Below are 18823 nucleotides of genomic sequence, written 5' to 3'. Positions count from 1 at the left end.
ACAACTGATGTGAGTGGTACAAACTAAAAGAACGTAGTGAGTAGGCGCTACTTTGCACATCCGTAGTTGCGAGTCACCAGTGGACGGTGCGGCGGAGACCGTGCTGTGTGCACACTGTCTATAGGTGGCCTTTAGTGGCCTGCCAGCTGCTGATGCAGCTGACGGTTGATTGAAGTACACATGTGTGGCAACACGACTCTCTGCGTACACTCTCTGCTCACTCTCACTCTCACTCACACTCCCATGCACTAGTGGCAGGATACGACAAGGTCCCTTAAGAGTTATGACAAATTCGAAGCAAAATTTTTAAAAGTCCAATGTAACAACAACTAACACAAGCTCAGTAAAAATGGTTAGACAAATTTAAATGTACAGACCTAACAGAATGTTTTTAAGTTGCAGACCAATACTTAACACAGTCCTTCGTGAGAGCCAACAAATTTGAGCAAATACAAGGGCCAAAAAATGGTGTGGCTGATTAGGGAAAAGTTGATACGAAAATGGCACAGTACCAAAAGGGATCAAGTAAAAAGCCAAAGAAATGCATGAACTCTGAAAATGTTTAGGCCCACGCGAACTAGTGAAGGTAAGACTTGACTTCAACAGCAGTCACCTTTTCACGGAGCACCTTCACACAAAATAATGTCAGTGGCCAATCCTAAACGCTCCCCAGTAATTTTATGCACTCCCTCTTGTCAGGGTGGACCAATTGCACACATGCATAGCTTGCAGAAACAGTAGCTGAACCATCAGCCAACAGCAGGACACACTCAAAATAAGTGTCGTGCAGTAATAAGGTGCCTGGAAACACGAACAAGTCAATTAGTACTTCCAGCAAATAGCTGTCTGAACAAGCAATCCTGGATAAGTTAAAATAGCCAGCAAATGGTGACTAACAGACTAAACTAAGAATTGCAAGAATAGTGCAATTTAAACACTGGTGAGAACCAAGAATAAGTATATTAATATAATCAAGCTACAGACATAGTCCAAGTTGATTTTGAATAACAATTTAGAACTTCCCTTCAGAAATTTAATGGTCTCATACCAGGGAGAGACGTCCCACAGATCCAGTTAGGTCTAGGAGCCAGATAAGGAATCTCATCTCACAACACACAAGGGTGCCTACGCAAAAAAATTCACAGCTATCTGGCAGCGCACTCAGCATACTAATAGATCTGGCCAGCACAGAATCTAAAACATAATTAAAAGAACACATTAGTCATAAATTTTCGTGACAGTACCAGCAGCACCTGCAAACACTGTCAATCTCCCAGCTGCTCGCACAGAAGGTAAAAGTAATATAACAGTTTCTATAAGCAATACAGACCACACTAACAGCAGATCCAAACTTCCTAGAAAGCACGAATTCACAACTCGGGGAAGAATCACATAGGGCAGAGCAGTAACACCAGAGATCACTAACTCCACCAAACCAGATCTCACAGTACTGCTTGCGGCTCTGGGGGTTAGAATAGGCCCGAGGTATTCCTGACTGTCGTAAGAGGTGACTAAAAGGAGTCCTTCCCCCTCAAGGGGGTAGTTAGCGCCTGCGTCCGGAGACGGACGGTTCCACGACCTATATTTGCGTTAATTTTGGTTTTTTACTTCTTCTGGTTTCTTCCTTCCTTTATTTGTTCTTCTCCATCTCACTGTCTTACTTACTCTTTCCCTTGCCTTCTTCTCCTTGCCTTCTCTGGTCTCCGCCTCGGCGTTTGAGACAGTCTGTCCTTTCTTTCCCTCTCTCCTTTCTTTTTCCTCGTCTTCCTTCCTCCCTGTGCGTGCCTGAAGGCCGACCCACGCGTTCGCACACGTAGCCAGTGACGGGGTAACGCGTAATTCCCCACTCTGGGTAGACAAGTAAGGCACCCACGTACCCCCTGGTAAGGGCCAGGCCCAGGGATGGGTGATTGCCTGAGCTGACACCTTCCGACCGTGCCGATTGGTCCCTCCATTGGTTTCTCGGGAGGTGTGACCTGAGGTGCGAACAATCACCTAAGGCGGGAGCGCCCTCTGAGAGGGTCCCCACAAGGAAGGAGCACAGGAGACGCTGGAAATTGTGGGGGACTCCTCCGCAATGGATTTCTCTTCTTCTTCTCTCTCGACTTCTGCCCACAAACGGAAACTTGACCAGCCACCAGTGACAAAAGTACTACCGCCTGCCCCACAGTTCCTCGTAGTTTCTCGATCTGACGACGGAAAGGATTTTTCCTCTGTCAACCCTTTCCTTATCCAGAAAGGCGTAGATGCCATAGCCGGTTCGGTCAAGTCTTGTACCAGGTTGCGTAAAGGTACCTTGTTACTAGAAACTGAGAGCGCCTTTCAGGCACATAAACTGCTTCGGGCCACACTCCTGTACACATTCCCTGTCCGGGTCGGGTGGAGGCTCACCGCACTTTAAATTCGTCTCGTGGCGTGGTATATACTAGATCACTCGACGGATTGACTGACGAGGAGATTCAGTCTGCTCGCTGAGCAGGGTGTGACGGCTGACCATAGGGTCATGAAAATGGTCAACAATGACCTTGTACCGACCCGGACACTTCTCTTGACCTTTGATAGTGTTCAGCTGCCATCGCGCATCATAGCAGGCTACGAGGTTATTTCTGTTCGCCCCTATGTCCCGACACCTACACGCTGCTACCAGTGTCGGCGTTTTAATCACACTCGCCAGTCTTGTTCCAATGCGGCTAAATGTCACTTGTGGCAGGGATGCCCATGACGGTGACTGTCCACCTCCGTCTCCTTGTTGTGTGAACTGTCACGGTGACCATGCAACATCCTCCCGAGGCTGTCCCATCTACAAGGAAGAACGCTGTATCCAAGAGATTCGTGTCAAAGAGAAAGTGTCCACATCGGCTGCTCGCAAGCTATTTGCTAGTAGGAAGCCCACGCTGCTCCCAGCGGGGAAATACAGTACTGTCCTCGCCTCTCCTCGGACTACCAGGGAGGTGGCGACGCAGACATGCGATATGACCTTCAGCACTACTGTCGTCCGTTCGGCCAGTGCTAGGATCGCCTGGTCGATGTCTCCTCTTCCTCCCGTCACCCCTCCGACACAAGCACCTTTATTAGCTTCTGCCAGGACGAAGACCCAGAAGTCAGATGCACGGGCCTTCAAGAAGGAACCATCTCGTGCAGACCTCCTACGTACCTCGAACTCTCAGCCATCGACCAATACTTCCACAAAACGACCTTCCAAGAAGGCTCATAGGAAGCACAGTCTCCTTCCCCACCACGGCGCATTTCTTCTCCTGCGCCACCCCAGGCCGTCATCCATTTCGCCTGGCTGCACCGCTGGTAGCCGAACATCTGGCCGTTCACCAACGGAGGAAGCTCCCCCTCCCGGCCATCTTAACAAGATGGCTGATGAACCTATAGAACAAATGGACGATGACTATCTGCCTCCTGCTAGCCGAGCCCTCAGCGGCCTTCGAGATGACCCCTTCTTGCATCTTCTTCTCACGATGGCACTTATTCACTGGAATATTCGCAGCATTCGCTCCAACCGAGAGGACTTGAAATTGCTGCTCCGCTTGCACCGTCCGCTCGGCGTAGCCCTCCAGGAAACGAAGCTACGCCCATGCGATCAAATTGCCTTGGCACACTACACCTCTGTGCGTTTTGACCTACTCCTGTGGCAGGTATTCCGGCTCATGGAGGGGTTATGTTGCTGGTCCGGGATGATATCTACTATGATCCCATCACATTGCACACCGGCCTGCAGGCAGTTGCCGTTCGCATTACTCTCCCCACTTTTACATTTTCCATTTGTACCGTTTACACTCAATCGTCGTCTGCCGTTACCAGGGCAGACATGCTGCAAATTATTGTTCAGCTCCCTGCACCATTTTTGTTAACTGGAGACTTCAGTGCTCACCATCCTCTTTGGGGCTCTCCAGCATCCTGTCAGAGGGGCTCCCTGTTAGCAGACGTTCTCAACAAGCTCAATCTTGTCGACCCCAATACTGGCGCCCCTACTTTTCTTTCAGACAGCTCTCACACCTATTCCCATTTAGACCTCTCTGTATGTACTACCCAACTTGCACGTCAGTTTGAGTGGTATGCACTTTCTGATACATATTCAAGCGACCACTTCCCGTGTGTTATCCATCTCCTGCATCATACCCCCTCTCCGTGCTCAACTAGTTGAAACATGTCCAAAGCTGACTCGGGGCTCTTCTCTTCCAGTGCGACCTTTCAGGATAAAACCTTCACAAGCTGCGATAGTCAGGCCGCACACCTCACGGAAGTCATTCTCACTGCTGCTGAATATTCCATCCCTCACACTATTTCTTCTCCACGTCGCGTACCAGTCCCCTGGTGGACCGCAGCATGTAGAGACGCTTTACGTGCTTGTCGACGTGCTTTACGCACCTTTAAACGCCACCATACAGTGGCGAATTGTATCAATTATAAAAGATTAAGTGCGCAGTGTCGTCGTATTTTTAAAGAAAGCAAGAAAGCCAGCTGGGCTGCTTTCACAAGCACCTTCAACAGTTTTACTCCTCATTCTGTTGTCTGGGGTAGCCTGCGCCGCCTACCTGGCATTGAGGTCCACTCACCAGTTTCTGGCTTGACGGTCGCGAATGACGTCCTTGTGGCCCCTGAGGATGTCTCCAATGCCTTCGGCCGCTTTTTCGCAGAGGTTTCAAGCTCCACTCATTACCCCCCCCGCCTTCCTCCCCCGAAAACAGGCAGAGGAGGCTCGGCCACCTAACTTCCACTCCTCGAATGGTGAAAGTTATAATGCCCCATTCACCATGCGGGAACTCGAAAATGCACTTGGCCGGTCACGGTCCTCCACTCCAGGGCCTGATTCTATTCATATTCAGATGCTGAAGAACCTTTCTCCTGCGGGTAAAGGTTTCCTTCTTCGTACTTACAATCGCATGTGGATTGAGGGGCATGTTCCCGCATGCTGGCGCGAGTCTATTGTTGTACCGATTCCTAAGCCGGGGAAGGACAAGCACTTGCCTTCCAGTTATCGACCCATCTCGCTTACCAGCTGTCTCTGTAAGGTGATGGAGCAAATGGTTAACTCTCACTTGGTTTGGCTGCTCGAACCTCGGCACCTACTTACCAGTGTACAATGTGGATTTCGTAGGCGCCACTCTGCTGTTGACCATCTGGTTACTTTGTCGATCTTCATTATGAATAACTTCTTGCGGAAGCCGGCTTACGACACCTGTTGGAAGGCGGGCATTCTCCGCACCATGCGTACATGGGGCCTTCGTGGTCGCCTGCCTCTTTTTATTCGTTCCTTTTTAATGGATCGACAGTTCTGGGTACGTGTGGGTTCTGTCCTGTCACACCTTTCGCCAGGAGAATGGGGTGCCACAGGGCTCCGTTTTGAGCATCGCTCTCTTGCCATAGCGAGCAATCCAATAATGGATTGCCTCCCAGCTGATGTACCAGGCTCCCTTTTTGTGGACGATTTTACCATCTATTGCAGCGCGCAGCGTACATGTTTCCTGGAGCGCTGTCTTCAGCATTCTCTTGATCGTCTTTACTCCTGGAGTGTCACCAATGGCTTCCGTTTTTCTGCCGAGAAGACGGTCTGTATTAACTTCTGGCGCTAAAAAGAGTTTCTCCCACCGTCCTTACAACTCGGTCTCGTTGCTCTCCCATTCGTGGAGACAACAAAATTTTTAGGTCTTACATTTGACAGGAAACTTAGCTGGTTTCCACATGTGTCATATTTGGCTGCCGTTGTACCCGTTCTCTAAATGTCCTCCGTGTTCTCAGTGGCACGTCGTGGGGAGCGGATCGAACCGTCCTACTTCGCCTATATCGGTCGATCGTCCGCTCCAAGCTGGATTATGGGTGCTTTGTATACTCCTCTGCATGGCCATCCATCTTACGCCGCCTCAACTCCATACAACATCGGGGTTTACGTCTTGCGATCGGAGCATTTTATACTAGTCCCGTCGAGAGTCTTCATGCTGAAGCCGGTGAATTGCCACTCACCAACCGGTGCGATATACTGCTTTGTCGTTACGCCTGTCGGCTACTGTCAATGCCTGACCACCCATCGTATCGTTATTTTTTTGACGACTCTCTCGACGGTCAATACGGGTTGTATGTCTCTGCCCTGATACCCCCTGGAGTTCGCTTTCGTCGCCTCCTTCAACGCCTTGATTTTTCACTCCCTGCAACCTTTAGAGTGGGCGAGAGCCACACACCACCTTGGCTCCAGGCTCAGGTTCGCGTTCACCTTGACCTCAGCTCGCTCCCAAAGGAGGTTACCACCCGGTTCGGTATACCACTCCCGTTTTGTCGAATTTCGTTCGAAGTTCATTAATATGACCTTCATTTATACAGATGGCTCTAAAACCAATGACAGGGTCGGGTGTTCTTTTATTGTCGGGGCACAAAGTTTCAAATACCGGCTACATGGCCATTGTTCGGTCTTTACAGCTGAGCTCTTTGCCCTCTACCAGGCTGTTCTGTACATCTGCCACACAGACATTCTGCTTATGTCATCTGCTCCGATTTTCTGAGCGCCATGCAGAGCCTCAGTGAGATCCGTATTCGTTTCACCCTTTCGTGCACCGGATCCAATGCTCTCTTCAGCAGCTGGTGGACGACAGGTCTCCAGTTAGCTTTATGTGGGTTCCTGGCCATGTCGGTATCCCTGGGAACGAAGCTGCAGATGCCGCGGCCAAGGCTGCGGTCCTCCAGCCTCAGACGGCTTCTTGTTGTGTCCCTTCATCAGATTGTAGCATGGTCATTCGTCGGCGCATTTTATCGCTGTGGCATGCCGATTGGGCTGCACTTACGGACAACAAGCTTCGGGCCTTGAAACCTCTTCCCGCAGCTTGGACGTTGCCCTCACGTCCTTCTCAGCGGGAGGAGGTCGTTTTGGCCCGGCTACGAATTGGACACTGTCGGTTCAGCCATCGCCATCTGCTGACGGCAGCGCCGGTGCCGTTCTGTCCATGTGGGCAATTGCTGACAGTCCGCCACATTTTAACGTCCTGTCCGGATTTTACTACACTGCGTCTTGATCTTGGCCTGCCATGTACTCTGGATGCCATTTTAGCGGGTGACCCAGGAGCTGCTGCTCGCGTTTTTCGTTTTATCAACTTGACACATCTGTCTAAGGACGTTCGATTATGCTGTAGTTTTTTAATCCTATGCCTGTTAATACGTCTTTTATAGTGTTGACCCTTTTAGTTGCTGTTTTAACCTTGTGCCTCGCGGTGCATTCCTAAATTAGTCAATGCGCTAATGACCATTGTAGTTGTGCGCCCAAAAAAAAAAAACCTCATTCCCGTTGTAACGGGTCCCTCAGAGAGGATCGGTGAAGGCAGTGACCACCAGCACTTGACAACACTTCTCCTCCAAGAGACTTCCTTCTCGTCATCCCTGATGACTGTCTGTTCCACACTCGCTCGCCTTGCAAACATTTAAAACCAGAAGACACGCCACAAGAGTGCCGTGTGGCAACCAGAAGGAAACAAACCAGAAATTCGATCTACAGACTACACTTGGTACGAGCTGACACAGCTCATTCAGTTTATTTAATTAGTACCTGACCATTTTAGCATCACAGGCATTATGTGGGGCAAGTTAATTTAAATGCAAACACTTCTGCTAATTGGCCGATTCCTCGCTGATTGGCTGTTGATCTATGGATGTAACTCCATAGCAGTACATTTCCAGTCTATGGCTATCTGGAAAAATTTGCTTTATTTGGTGTCCCCAACCTACCTCTGGCCTCTCCAGGTTATTTTCCTTCATGCTGGATAACAAAATAACTTTAGAGTAGATTATAGGTACCTTGTGAACTGCAGCCATAAAATGTCATATATTTGTCATGACTAGATAAAAATACTGAATAACATGATGATGACTTAATAACATGCTATTTCACTAATTTCATGTGCAGTTGTATGAAGACTATGCTGAGCCTTTTGGGTTGTGGGATTGCAAGCTGGCAATTGTGCATTGTGCGGGTCACCTTGATGCGTATCTCATCGAAGCAATATGGCGAAAAATCATTGAAGCAGAGATACTGTCATGTGGCTCAATTTCTCCTAATGATGTTATGGCGGTGGTAATGGGAAAAGTGAAATCACTTGGACAGGAGTATTCAGCATCAGCCATATGTGTTCCTGTTGGTAAGCAAACTCAATTTTCTGATACCTATGGAAATACTATCATGTTGCTGTTAATGTTTCTCATTATTTGAATGTACTTTTTTGTTGTATTAAATGATTTAAATATGTTGTTGTTGTTGTTGTTGTTGTTGTTGTTGTTGTGGTCTTCAGTCCTGAGACTGGTTTGATGCAGCTCTGCATGCTACTCTATCCTGTGCAAGCATCTTCATCTCCCAGAACTTACTGCAACCTACGTCCTTCTGAATCTGCTTAGTGTATTCATCTCTTGGTCTCCCTCTATGATTTTTACCCTCCACACTGCCCTCCAATGCTAAATTTGTGATCCCTTGATGCCTCAGATCATGCCCTACCAACTGGTCCCTTCTTCTTGTCAAGTTGTGCCACAAACCCCCCGTCTCCCCAATTCTATTCAATAACTCCTCATTAGTTATGTGATCTACCCATCTAATCTTCAGCATTCTTCTGTAGCACCACATTTTGAAAGCTTCTATTCTCTTCTTGTCTAAACTATTTATCGTCCATGTTTCACTTCCATACATGGCTACACTCAATACAAATACTTTCAGAAACAACTTTCTGACACTTAAATCTATACTCGATGTTAACAAATTTCTCTTCTTCAGAAACGTTTTCTTGCCATTGCCAGTCTACATTTTATATCCTCTCTACTTCGACCATCATCAGTTATTTTGCTCCCCAAATAGCAATACTCCTTACTACTTTAAGTGTCTAATTTCCTAATCTGATTCCCTCAGCATCACCCGACTTAAGTCGACTATATTCCATAATGTAATCAATTGTAAACACACAACAGACTTCAATGAAACTGGCAGTTTGCTGGACAACATTGGAGACATGTTGATACAGTAATTTTTTTTATTTTTAAATGTATTTATTTATTTATTTATTTGAGAATCCGGCAGACATTCACTGACCAGTCCAAAGGCATTACTGCAGGACTTAATGAACCTGTCTAATACTCTTTCTGAACGTAGGTGCTCAGTTTCATCAAATGCTCAAATTTGTGGTTTTAAGTTCTTGATGTTAGCAAGCATGTGAAAGAAAGCCCCTCCTCTTTTGAAATAGGTGCATATGAAGTAATTCGAAGCAGCGAGATCATGAGAACAAGCAGTATCACAGAAATGGAAAAGTCGTGTCTCCCACATAATGTGTCCTTGTTGAGTCAGCTCACACACTGACTCCAGTGCTCTGGGAGTTCATGTTACACAGTATACCTGTGCAGCAGTCTACATAGTCTTAATTGCTTAATCATTTTCAGTTAATTAAATGAAGTAGTTCAATAAATCTCTTTGCTTTTACACGTGAAAATTGATCTTCTCTTTGGCTGCTTGTCTCGTATCAAAATGAAAAAAATGGTTTCATTGGTCACCAGAACAGTTACAAAATTTCAGAGTTCGGATGAATCTTCTTAGCTTTTAATTTCAAACCAATATATAAAATGTATATATATCTCTGAGAAGAGTCTGTAGTATCAGGGCAAGACAATCTGCTTAGCTAACCAGAATGTTTCGTGGTACCCTGTACACAATATACATTGTCAGATTTTCATTCAGTTCTAGTGTATTGACCTGTTACCTAGGCATTGTCTTGCTCATTGGTTTACCACTTGATGAGGACTATTCCATCCTTGTCGTCATCATCACCATAGAAGTGTCTTGCATTATATTTATTTATTTTTAAGTGGACAGCAACAGTAAACACCATTTTGGGGAAGGATTAGTAGGCAAAGTTAAGAGATAATGCAGACAGGCTTTTGAGAGAGGAGAAACATTCATTGAGTTCTGCATTGCCATTTAGCCAGTAATAGCTAATGCACTTTTTTAAAAATGATGTGGTGAACATCCCAAGATCCAAGAGAGCCAGGAAGATACAAGCTGGATTACATTATGAGAAGAAATATTGGGTTTATAAGGGGTCACAACATGTGAAAGCAGTTCAGTGCAAAGTTTTGCAAATTCAATGAAATTCTCAGAAAAATACACTTTACAGTGAGGTGTGTTAATATACAATTTTATACAAGAACCAATGGGGAACAACAACGACAAATGAAGAGCGAAGTGCCCAAATTAAAAAGGGCGTAAGGCAGGGCTGCAGCCTTTCTGCTCTACCATTCAACCTTTGTGTACTGCAACGCCAAAGAAACTAGTATCGGCATGCGTATTTAATTACAGATATATGTAAACTGGCAGAATATGCCACTGCAGTCGACAAAGTTCATATAAGACAAGTGTCTGACACAGTTGCTCGATCAGTTACTGCTGCTAAAGTGGCAGGCTATCTAGATTTAACTGAGTTTGAACGTGTTGTTATAGTTAGTGCACAAGCGATGGGACATAGCATCTCCGAGATAGCGATGAAGTGAGGATTTTTCCATATGGCCATTTCACAAGTGTACTGTGAATATCAGGAATGCGGTAAAACGTCAAATCTCATAAGTCGCTGCAGTCTGAGAAGGATCCTGCGAGAATGGGGCCAATGACTGAAGAGAATCATTCAGTGTGACTGAAGTTCAACAAATGAGATGAATTCACAAATCAGCTGTAGAATAGAATGACGACAATGAAACTTTGTGCTAGACCGGGACTCGAGTCCGGATTTCCCACTTACCTGAGCAGTTGGCTTACCATATTGCTATCCATGCATGACTCATGGCAATTGCGATTTTATATGATGTGTTTCGTAACGGCTGTGCTCACCGCAGTGCATTGTCATCAGAATAACACTGCAATATCGGAGTTCAAGCCTTCCGCAAATTGCTGCCGATCTCGGTGGTGGGCCATCAAAAAGTGGTAGCGTGCGAACCACGTAGAATCATCGACATGGGCTTTTATAAGACCCACTCATGTACCCTTGATGATTACATGACACAAAGCTTTACGCCTTGCCTGGGCCCGTCAACACTGACATAGGACTGTTGTTGAAAGGAAACATGTTGCCAGGTCAGATGAGTCCCAATTCAAATTGTGTCGAGTGGATGGATATGTACTGGTATGTAGACGACCCCATGAATACATAGAACTTGCATGTCAGCGGGGGACTGTTAAAGCTGGTGGAGGTTCTGTTATGGTGTGGAACGTGTGCAGTTGGAGGGTTAAGAGACCCCTGATACGTCTCGATAAGAGTCAGGCAGGTAGCACGTACGTAAGCATCCTGTCGGATCACCTACATCCATTCGCATCCACTGTGCATTCCAACTTGGACAATTCCAGCAGAACAATGCAACACTCCCACATCCAGAATTGCTACAGAATGGCTCCAGGAACACTCTTCTGAGTTTAAACACTTCCACTGGCTACTAGACTCCTCAGACATGAACATTATTGAGCACATCTGGAATGCCTTGCAATGTGCTGTTCAAAAGAGATCTTCACCTCCTCTTAAGGATTTATGGACAGCCCTGCAGGATTCATGGTGTCAGTTCCCTCTAGCACTACTTCAGACATTAGTCAAGTCCGTGCCACATTGTATAGAGGCATGGCTGCATGCTTGCGGGGGGTCCTTCATGATATTAGGCTGATGTACCAGTTTCTTTGGTTCTTCTGTGTATTAAGAAACAGTGATGGAAATGAAAAAGAAAAGTTCAAGAGAAGCATTTAAATTCAGAGCAAAAGGATAACAGTGGTAAGATTACTAATGACATTGTTATCCTCAATGAAAGTGAGAAAGAATTACATGACAAGTTCAGTGGAATCAACAACCTAATGAACACAGAATGCGGAATGAGAATAAAATAAGAAAAATGAAGGTATTGATAAGCATAAAAAATTAGACCATCTACAAAATTACGTGCGATTTCTTATCACTGACGGTCTAAAAGCAATCAATATTTGCGCTTCCATAAATGAAATGTTGTCACAAATTCATATTCACTAACGGATTTCATTGATTACAATGACAAATATGAGATTGCTCCCTGGATTCACTTGCCCTGTGCTCTAGGTATTAACAATTAACTAGAAACGTTGAAATGAAATGATTGTGTGACGTTGTTGGCCGGGATGTCCCATTCGGGTTCGGCCGCCAAGTGCAAGTCTTATTTCAGTCGGCACCACATTGGGCAATTTGCGGCCAATGACGAGGATGAAATTATGATGAGGACAACATAACACCCAGTCCCTGAGCAGAGAAAATGTGTAGTCCGACCAGGAATCAAACCCGGGCCCAGTGCATGGGAGGCAAGGACGTTACCACCCAGCTAAGCTGGCGGACACTAGAAACATTAGTTCACAGTATTACCCCAAAATGTCATGAATTGCGCTATGTGAAACAGAGCCAATGTTGCACACACTTTATTACCAAGCTAATGCCATCAGTAAACAGAAATATTTCAGAATTATCTTTAATACTAGAGGGCATATCATTTATATAAATAAGGAACAGGAGTGGCCCCAGCACAGATCCCTGGGGCACCCCCCCCCCCTCCCCCCCCCCCCCCCCCCCCCCCCCCACCTTTCCCCCATTTGACTGTGCCCCACTCAGGCCTCACATCACAGCCATTCTCAACACTGTGAATAAAGAGATCTTCTGCTGTCTGTTGTTAAAGTAGGTGGTGAACTGATTGTGAGCTACTCCCCATATTCCATAGTGGTGCAACTTCTGGAGCAATATTTTGTTATCAACACAATTAAGTGCTTTAGTTAAATCAAAGGAGATGCACAGTGTTCAAAGGCAATTCGCCACTCTGAGATGAAAATTTTGGCACGTGAGAGAAATTTGTGGCAGTTTGCAGTCAGAAGACTGAGGATTAAAAAAAAAAAAAAAACTGACTTGCTACCAGAATCACTTCATTTCCATGTAAGAACTCTGTTTCTATGTATCTCCCTAGCCATATTAATAATGGGAAACACAGCTGGTTTAAATGATGCATAACAAACAGACTGCAAGAAGTTGTGCTGTATAATTCAAACAATGTTGGGAGTCGAAAAAGGGAAAAATCAGGAAGGGAGCCCCACTGCGATCCATTCTGGGTCCACTCTTATTCCTTATTATGGGCTGCAGGAAGCCCTTACAAAATTGTGCAATTGCGTCATCAAGAAAGCCAGTGTTGTTAGTGATTGTTTGTCAGGGTCTCATGTTCTTCCATCTAGGCTCAACAGAAAAACTTATCATGCTCCCTTAGATAATGCCTCACCTGTTCTTCTGGAACGTATGCCTTTACTGGTGTGACAAAAGCACATGCTTCATGCATATGGGTGCTCCTCCTTAATGTTTGTAGGTTCATAAATAACAGATTCCATCATACATGGATAGGTAGAGGTGGGCAAACTCCTTGGCCACAAAGGTCTCTGTACCTAAACCGACAGCCCACCCACAATCTTCGTATATTGATGATGTATGTAACTGGAAGTTCATTTTGTACTTACAGAAAAGGCATCAGTTCTGAAGAATAACCTTAAACTGAAAGAATGCCATCTGTATTACAACAGGGTGTAATATGCCCCAGGACAACTGGGAAATCTGAGAAAAATCCAGGAATTTTTAATTCTTTTAGTTTTCAGTTAAAGTTTTGTAATTTTGAGTGGTAAGAATTGATACCCTATCAAAGGCTTTTACTTTAGCCCACTACTGCAGCAATAAAACATAACTGAGAGAATAGCACTAAAATAAAATTTTAGTTGCAAAAGTAATATGCCTTTTACGATAACAATAACAACAACAACAAAAACAAAAACACAGTCCACACACAAACTTCCACTGACAGCAAAATTTGTCAGAGGTTTTAGGACAAAGCTTGTGCAAAACTTCATAACAATAAACTGCTTTTAATGCGTGTGATATCACAACTCTTTACTTTTCTAAAGAGCCTCAAACACTGAGTGACGGACCTCAGTGATAAATCGCTGATGGCATGGAAATCCCGGGCAATTTGCTGGATCGCATGCAATTTGTGCACGCAATATGGCTGCCTGAATGGTTAGGAGAGGTGCGTGGCAATATGGCAGTGACTTGTTTCTCTGTTTCTTAAGCATGGCTGTGCAGTTTTGTTCCATTTTGCTTTGTCCACAGGGAGCAAGAAATTTTGGTTAGAATTAAGTTATTCAGGGATCATGAATTACTATGAGAAGTGAAGTGGAAGCCAGAATTCAAATGGCTCTGAGAACTATGGGACTTAACAGTTGAGGTCATCAGTCCCCTAGAAAGTAGAACTACTTAAACCTAACTAACCTAAGGACATCACACACATCCATGCCCGAGGCAGGATTCGAACTCGTGACCGTAGTGGTCGTGCGGTTTCATACTGAAGTGCCTAGAACCGCTCGGCCACAGTCACCAACAAGCCGGAATTGCTGTTTATATTAAGAAGTAATACAAAATAGACCCTCAGATTTTGCAGTGATTAGCATTTTGAGGTTTGTGTTATAGAAGTAGACTTGATGGGAATTTCACTGTCATCATACAGTGGGATACCTCCTAAGCTGTAGAGTTATTTATGAAATAATTATAAGCGTATTGAAATTTTTAATGTATAAACAGAATGACATACGTACCTGTGGTAATATTAAGAGGGTAATTTAATTTAAATGCTCTAAGTAAATCAACTACACAGTTATCTCTCTAATTCTCCTTCATACACTTTATAGCAAGAGTAAAGGTAATCATTAATGCTGTTATTAACATCATCTGTATCATCACATCAAGTAAATTGTGTAACTACGTACAGTTAAATTATAAGATCAATAATATAGAAAGGAATTGAGGACTAATTAATGAAAATTAATTGTATTGGCACACAGGAGAAATGTACACAACCCATTTCGTGTCAGCAAAAAAGTAACGTATTATATTAAGTAACATAAAGTTCTCAAGAAAAGCAATTCAAAATAAGTATAATCCATCATCATCATCATTTAAGACTGATTATGCCTTTCAGGGTTCAGTCTGGAGCATAGCCCCCTTATAAAATTCCTCCACGATCCCCTATTCAGTGCTAACATTGGTGCCTCTTCTGATGTTAAACCTATTACTTCAAAATCATTCGTAACCAAGTCCAGGTATCTTCTCCTTGGTCTGCCCCGACTCCTCTTACCCTCTACTGCTGAACCCATGAGTATCTTGGGTAACTTTGCTTTCCCATGCATGTAACATGACCCCACCATCTAAGCCTGTTTGCCTTGGCAGCTACATCTATAGAGTTCATTCCCAGTTTTTCTTTGATTTCCTCATTATGGACACCCTCCTGCCATTGTTCCCATCTACTAGTACCTGCAATCATCCTAGCTACTTTCATATCCGTAACCTCAACCTTGGTGATAAGGTAACCTGAATCCACCCAGCTTTCGCTCCCATACAATCAATTATATCTAAAATTATATCTGAAAACAAACATGATGTAACTTACCAAATGAAAGCGTTGGTATGTTGATAGAGACAATAAAAAACACACACAAATTTCAAGCTTTCACAACCGAAGATTGCTTCATCAGGAAAAAGGGAAGGAGAGAGAAAGATGAAAGGGTGTGGGTTTTAAGGGAGAGAGTAAGGAGTCATTCCAATCCCAGGAGCGGAAAGACTTACCTTAAGGGGAAAAAAGGACAGATATACACGCGCGCATACACAGTCGGAGACAAAACGTCAGGGGAGAGTTTTATACCTCGAACACAGCCTATCAGGCCAGACGTTTAAAGTGAAGACAGTACCGCCTATGAAAGCCTACACTGTAGGATTAAGGAGTGTATTGAGATTAAAGTAAGGGAACCAATGATAAATCGTCATAGGCGTATGTACTTAGCAAGGTGCGGAACCCTGCTATTAGAATGATCAAGGCAAGGAATGAAATACTAGGCAGTGAACTGATTTCTGGGGTAGGCAGACGAACAAGAGAGGTCCCTCCAGCACATGCTACTGGGCACAAACCGAGGAGAGAACACCAGGTCGGCTGGAGCAGTGGGGTTAGGGGGATGCTGGGTATGGGGTGGTCACATGGTACACTTCAACCAGTATTCAGTTTGGTGAAACCATGTACAATGGCCCAGGTATATGCCCACTCATTAAACATTTCAGCGGCTTGCTGCAGTTTGAATAACATATCGACAATGCATTTAATTATGCACTATGGTAACACAGTCACATTGTGTCCGTGCTCAACCACCGATCACTTGCAAAATTGGTCCTGTGCATGCTCACCTCAGTGGTGTTGGTGCTACACTATTAGCAATGGCGGGGAAAGGGGGGGGGGCAATGGCACAGGAAGTAATCTGCAGCTTCCAGTAATATCTGCAAGAGTTTATTGCAAGGTAGTTAATAATACATAACATCTTGTTTTACAATATTAAAGGCTCTTCCTGGTATGGTCTGAAAGCTGTGTAGTGCTGTGGTGTGAGCACAGTTGGCGCCATGTGATACTGTATAGGGCACGGCAGATGCCTGGTGATTAAATAGTGACGAGGGGCGTGCCTGACACTGGCAGTGTTTAAAGCCCAATGAGCCAGCAGCAGCAGGAGGCTTCAGCAGCCACTGGCAAGGCATCACTCAGTCGGTGACGATCACCTGGGATGCAGCAAGGCCGCGGGCCAGAAGGTATGTCAGCGGCAGCTGGGAGGATGCTCGAACAGCGGTGCTGCTAAGGACTCGGTGATTCTGTAGAGGCAGTGAACATGGCCAATGTCTGGAGGTAATAGCCCAACCAGTGGCGGGACCCAAGGACACGAAAATACTGGCGGCGATGGAGATGGACAATGAGGCACTCACTTATGGTCTGCAGGTGCCTAGCGTAATTGCCCAGAGCTAGTAAACAGACTACCTGCTGGTGACCTTGTCAGTACCTATAAAAGCAGGCTGACTGACATGATCGTATTCACATGACTAATTGCAGCGCTTTTATGAATAGTGCATGAGCAGATGTGTCTAGCTGTGTTGATCGTGGATGAAAAAAGTAATTTTGCAATTGCAGTGCCATTGTAGGCAGTACACACACAAATTAGCTGAAATGTGGTGGGTACAGCCTAGCCCCTACACAAATTGTGGGATGCAGAGATAATGTTGGTGGTTGATGCAGCCTCGCAAGACCCAGCTAAAAGATTTTGGATTATGCATAAAGCAGTCTCCAACTTTGCTAGCATTTCTACTGCAATAGTTTGTCAGAAATTATAAAATTCTTCAATAGATGATTGTTACAAAGAAAATAATAAAAACAAAGATTCCAAGACTTACCAAGCGGGAAAGCGCCGGCAGACAGGCACATGAACAAAACACACAAACACACACACAGAATTACTGCTTTCGCAACCGATGGTTGCTTCTTCAGGAAGGAGAGGGAAAGACGAAAGGATGTGGGTTTTAAGTGAGAGGGTAAGGAGTCATTCCAATCCCGGGAACGGAAAGACTTCCCTTAGGGGAAAAAAAGGACAGGTGTACACTCACGCACACGCACACGCACACGCACACGCACACACACACACACACACACACACACACACACACACACACACACAGACAGACACAAGCAGACATCCCCTAAGGGAAGTCTTTCCGCTCCCGGTATTGGAATGACTCCTTACCCTCTTCCTTAAAACCCACATCCTTTCGTCTTTCCCTCTCCTTCCTGAAGAAGCAACCATCGGTTGTGAAAGCTAGTAATTCTGTGTGTGTGTTTGTGTTTTGTTCATGTGCCTGTCTGCCGGCGCTTTCCCGCTTGGTAAGTCTTGGAATCTTTGTTTTTAATATATTTTTCCCATGTGGAAGTTTCTTTCTATTTTATTTACATCATCAAAGAAAATGATAAGATTTATATATTTGTATTCAGACCACAAATGTAGATGAAGCGATAATTGGAGTCACTGTGTTGCAGTATTATAACACACTATTCTTTTCTTTGTTAGACATTTGATAGCTCTTGTGTATGCAACACCAGTACAAGAGATACAGAGTCTTTGTGCCGGTAGTGTGGAAGACGTGAAACAAGATGCAATCCTTCAGGGTACATCAGCAGATCAGGGGTTCAATGTGACTCAGGATTGATACATGTATCTTTGCTAATGGAGGGCATTTTGAACATTTCATGTAGGAAAGTGTTTCATATTGTGCTGATAGCTTCTTTTCGGGTGTGTTTTCCATGATACCATTCTGCTACACCACGTATACAACAAGCAGTTTAAGATACTGGGACCAGTGCTACACAGAAAAGAGGTGGTCGGCAAGAGAAAAATTGTGGCAGGGCCAGATCAATCCAATCGGAAGGCTTGATGACCATCCCAAAAAAGTAAACTAATCAGACAAACTGTGATTTGTTCCAGTTAAATAAGTTACGTTGACCAATCATACGGATTTAGTGTGTTCTCATGCTGGAAGTTACCATTTCTTCACATATGAAAATATTTGTAGTCCTATTTGTGGTCACTGTTACAAAAGAACTAGATGGGCTATTAATGCCAAACTAGGATATGCTTAAATCCTTCTTTGGGGATACAGTTAATCTAGGAACCTCATAAACTCCAGTATTTATTAGTAACTAGCTTTCTAACCATGACACTGCCCATCTAATTTTTACATCACATGTATTACATCTCATTGTACCCTTCATGTCCCCCCCCCCCCCCCTCGTGTCCAACTCTTGCTGCCCCCTCTTCCTCCCCCCCTCTCGCCCCTGTTTGCCTCCGCCCCCACCTTCTCCTGTTTTCCCTCCCGTCTTCCTCTCTCTGTTATCTCCTCCTCCTCCTCCCCCCCCCTCACTCTCCCCC

General features: G+C 45.0%; 1 protein-coding gene across 1 annotated transcript in view; it reads left to right on the top strand.

Moving 5' to 3' along the window:
• The window catches only part of LOC126266642 (nuclear pore complex protein Nup155), a 223436-nt gene that overhangs the window by 182121 nt on the left and 22492 nt on the right, over positions 1 to 18823 (top strand). Inside the window, exon 23 of the mRNA XM_049971033.1 lies at positions 7895 to 8126. Coding sequence (XP_049826990.1) covers positions 7895 to 8126 — 232 coding nt within the window. The remainder of the gene's footprint in view (positions 1 to 7894; positions 8127 to 18823) is intronic.

Source organism: Schistocerca gregaria, chromosome 4 (genome assembly GCF_023897955.1).
Source record: "Schistocerca gregaria isolate iqSchGreg1 chromosome 4, iqSchGreg1.2, whole genome shotgun sequence".
NCBI lineage: Eukaryota > Metazoa > Arthropoda > Insecta > Orthoptera > Acrididae > Schistocerca > Schistocerca gregaria.
This window is presented reverse-complemented; position numbering and strand designations above follow the sequence as displayed.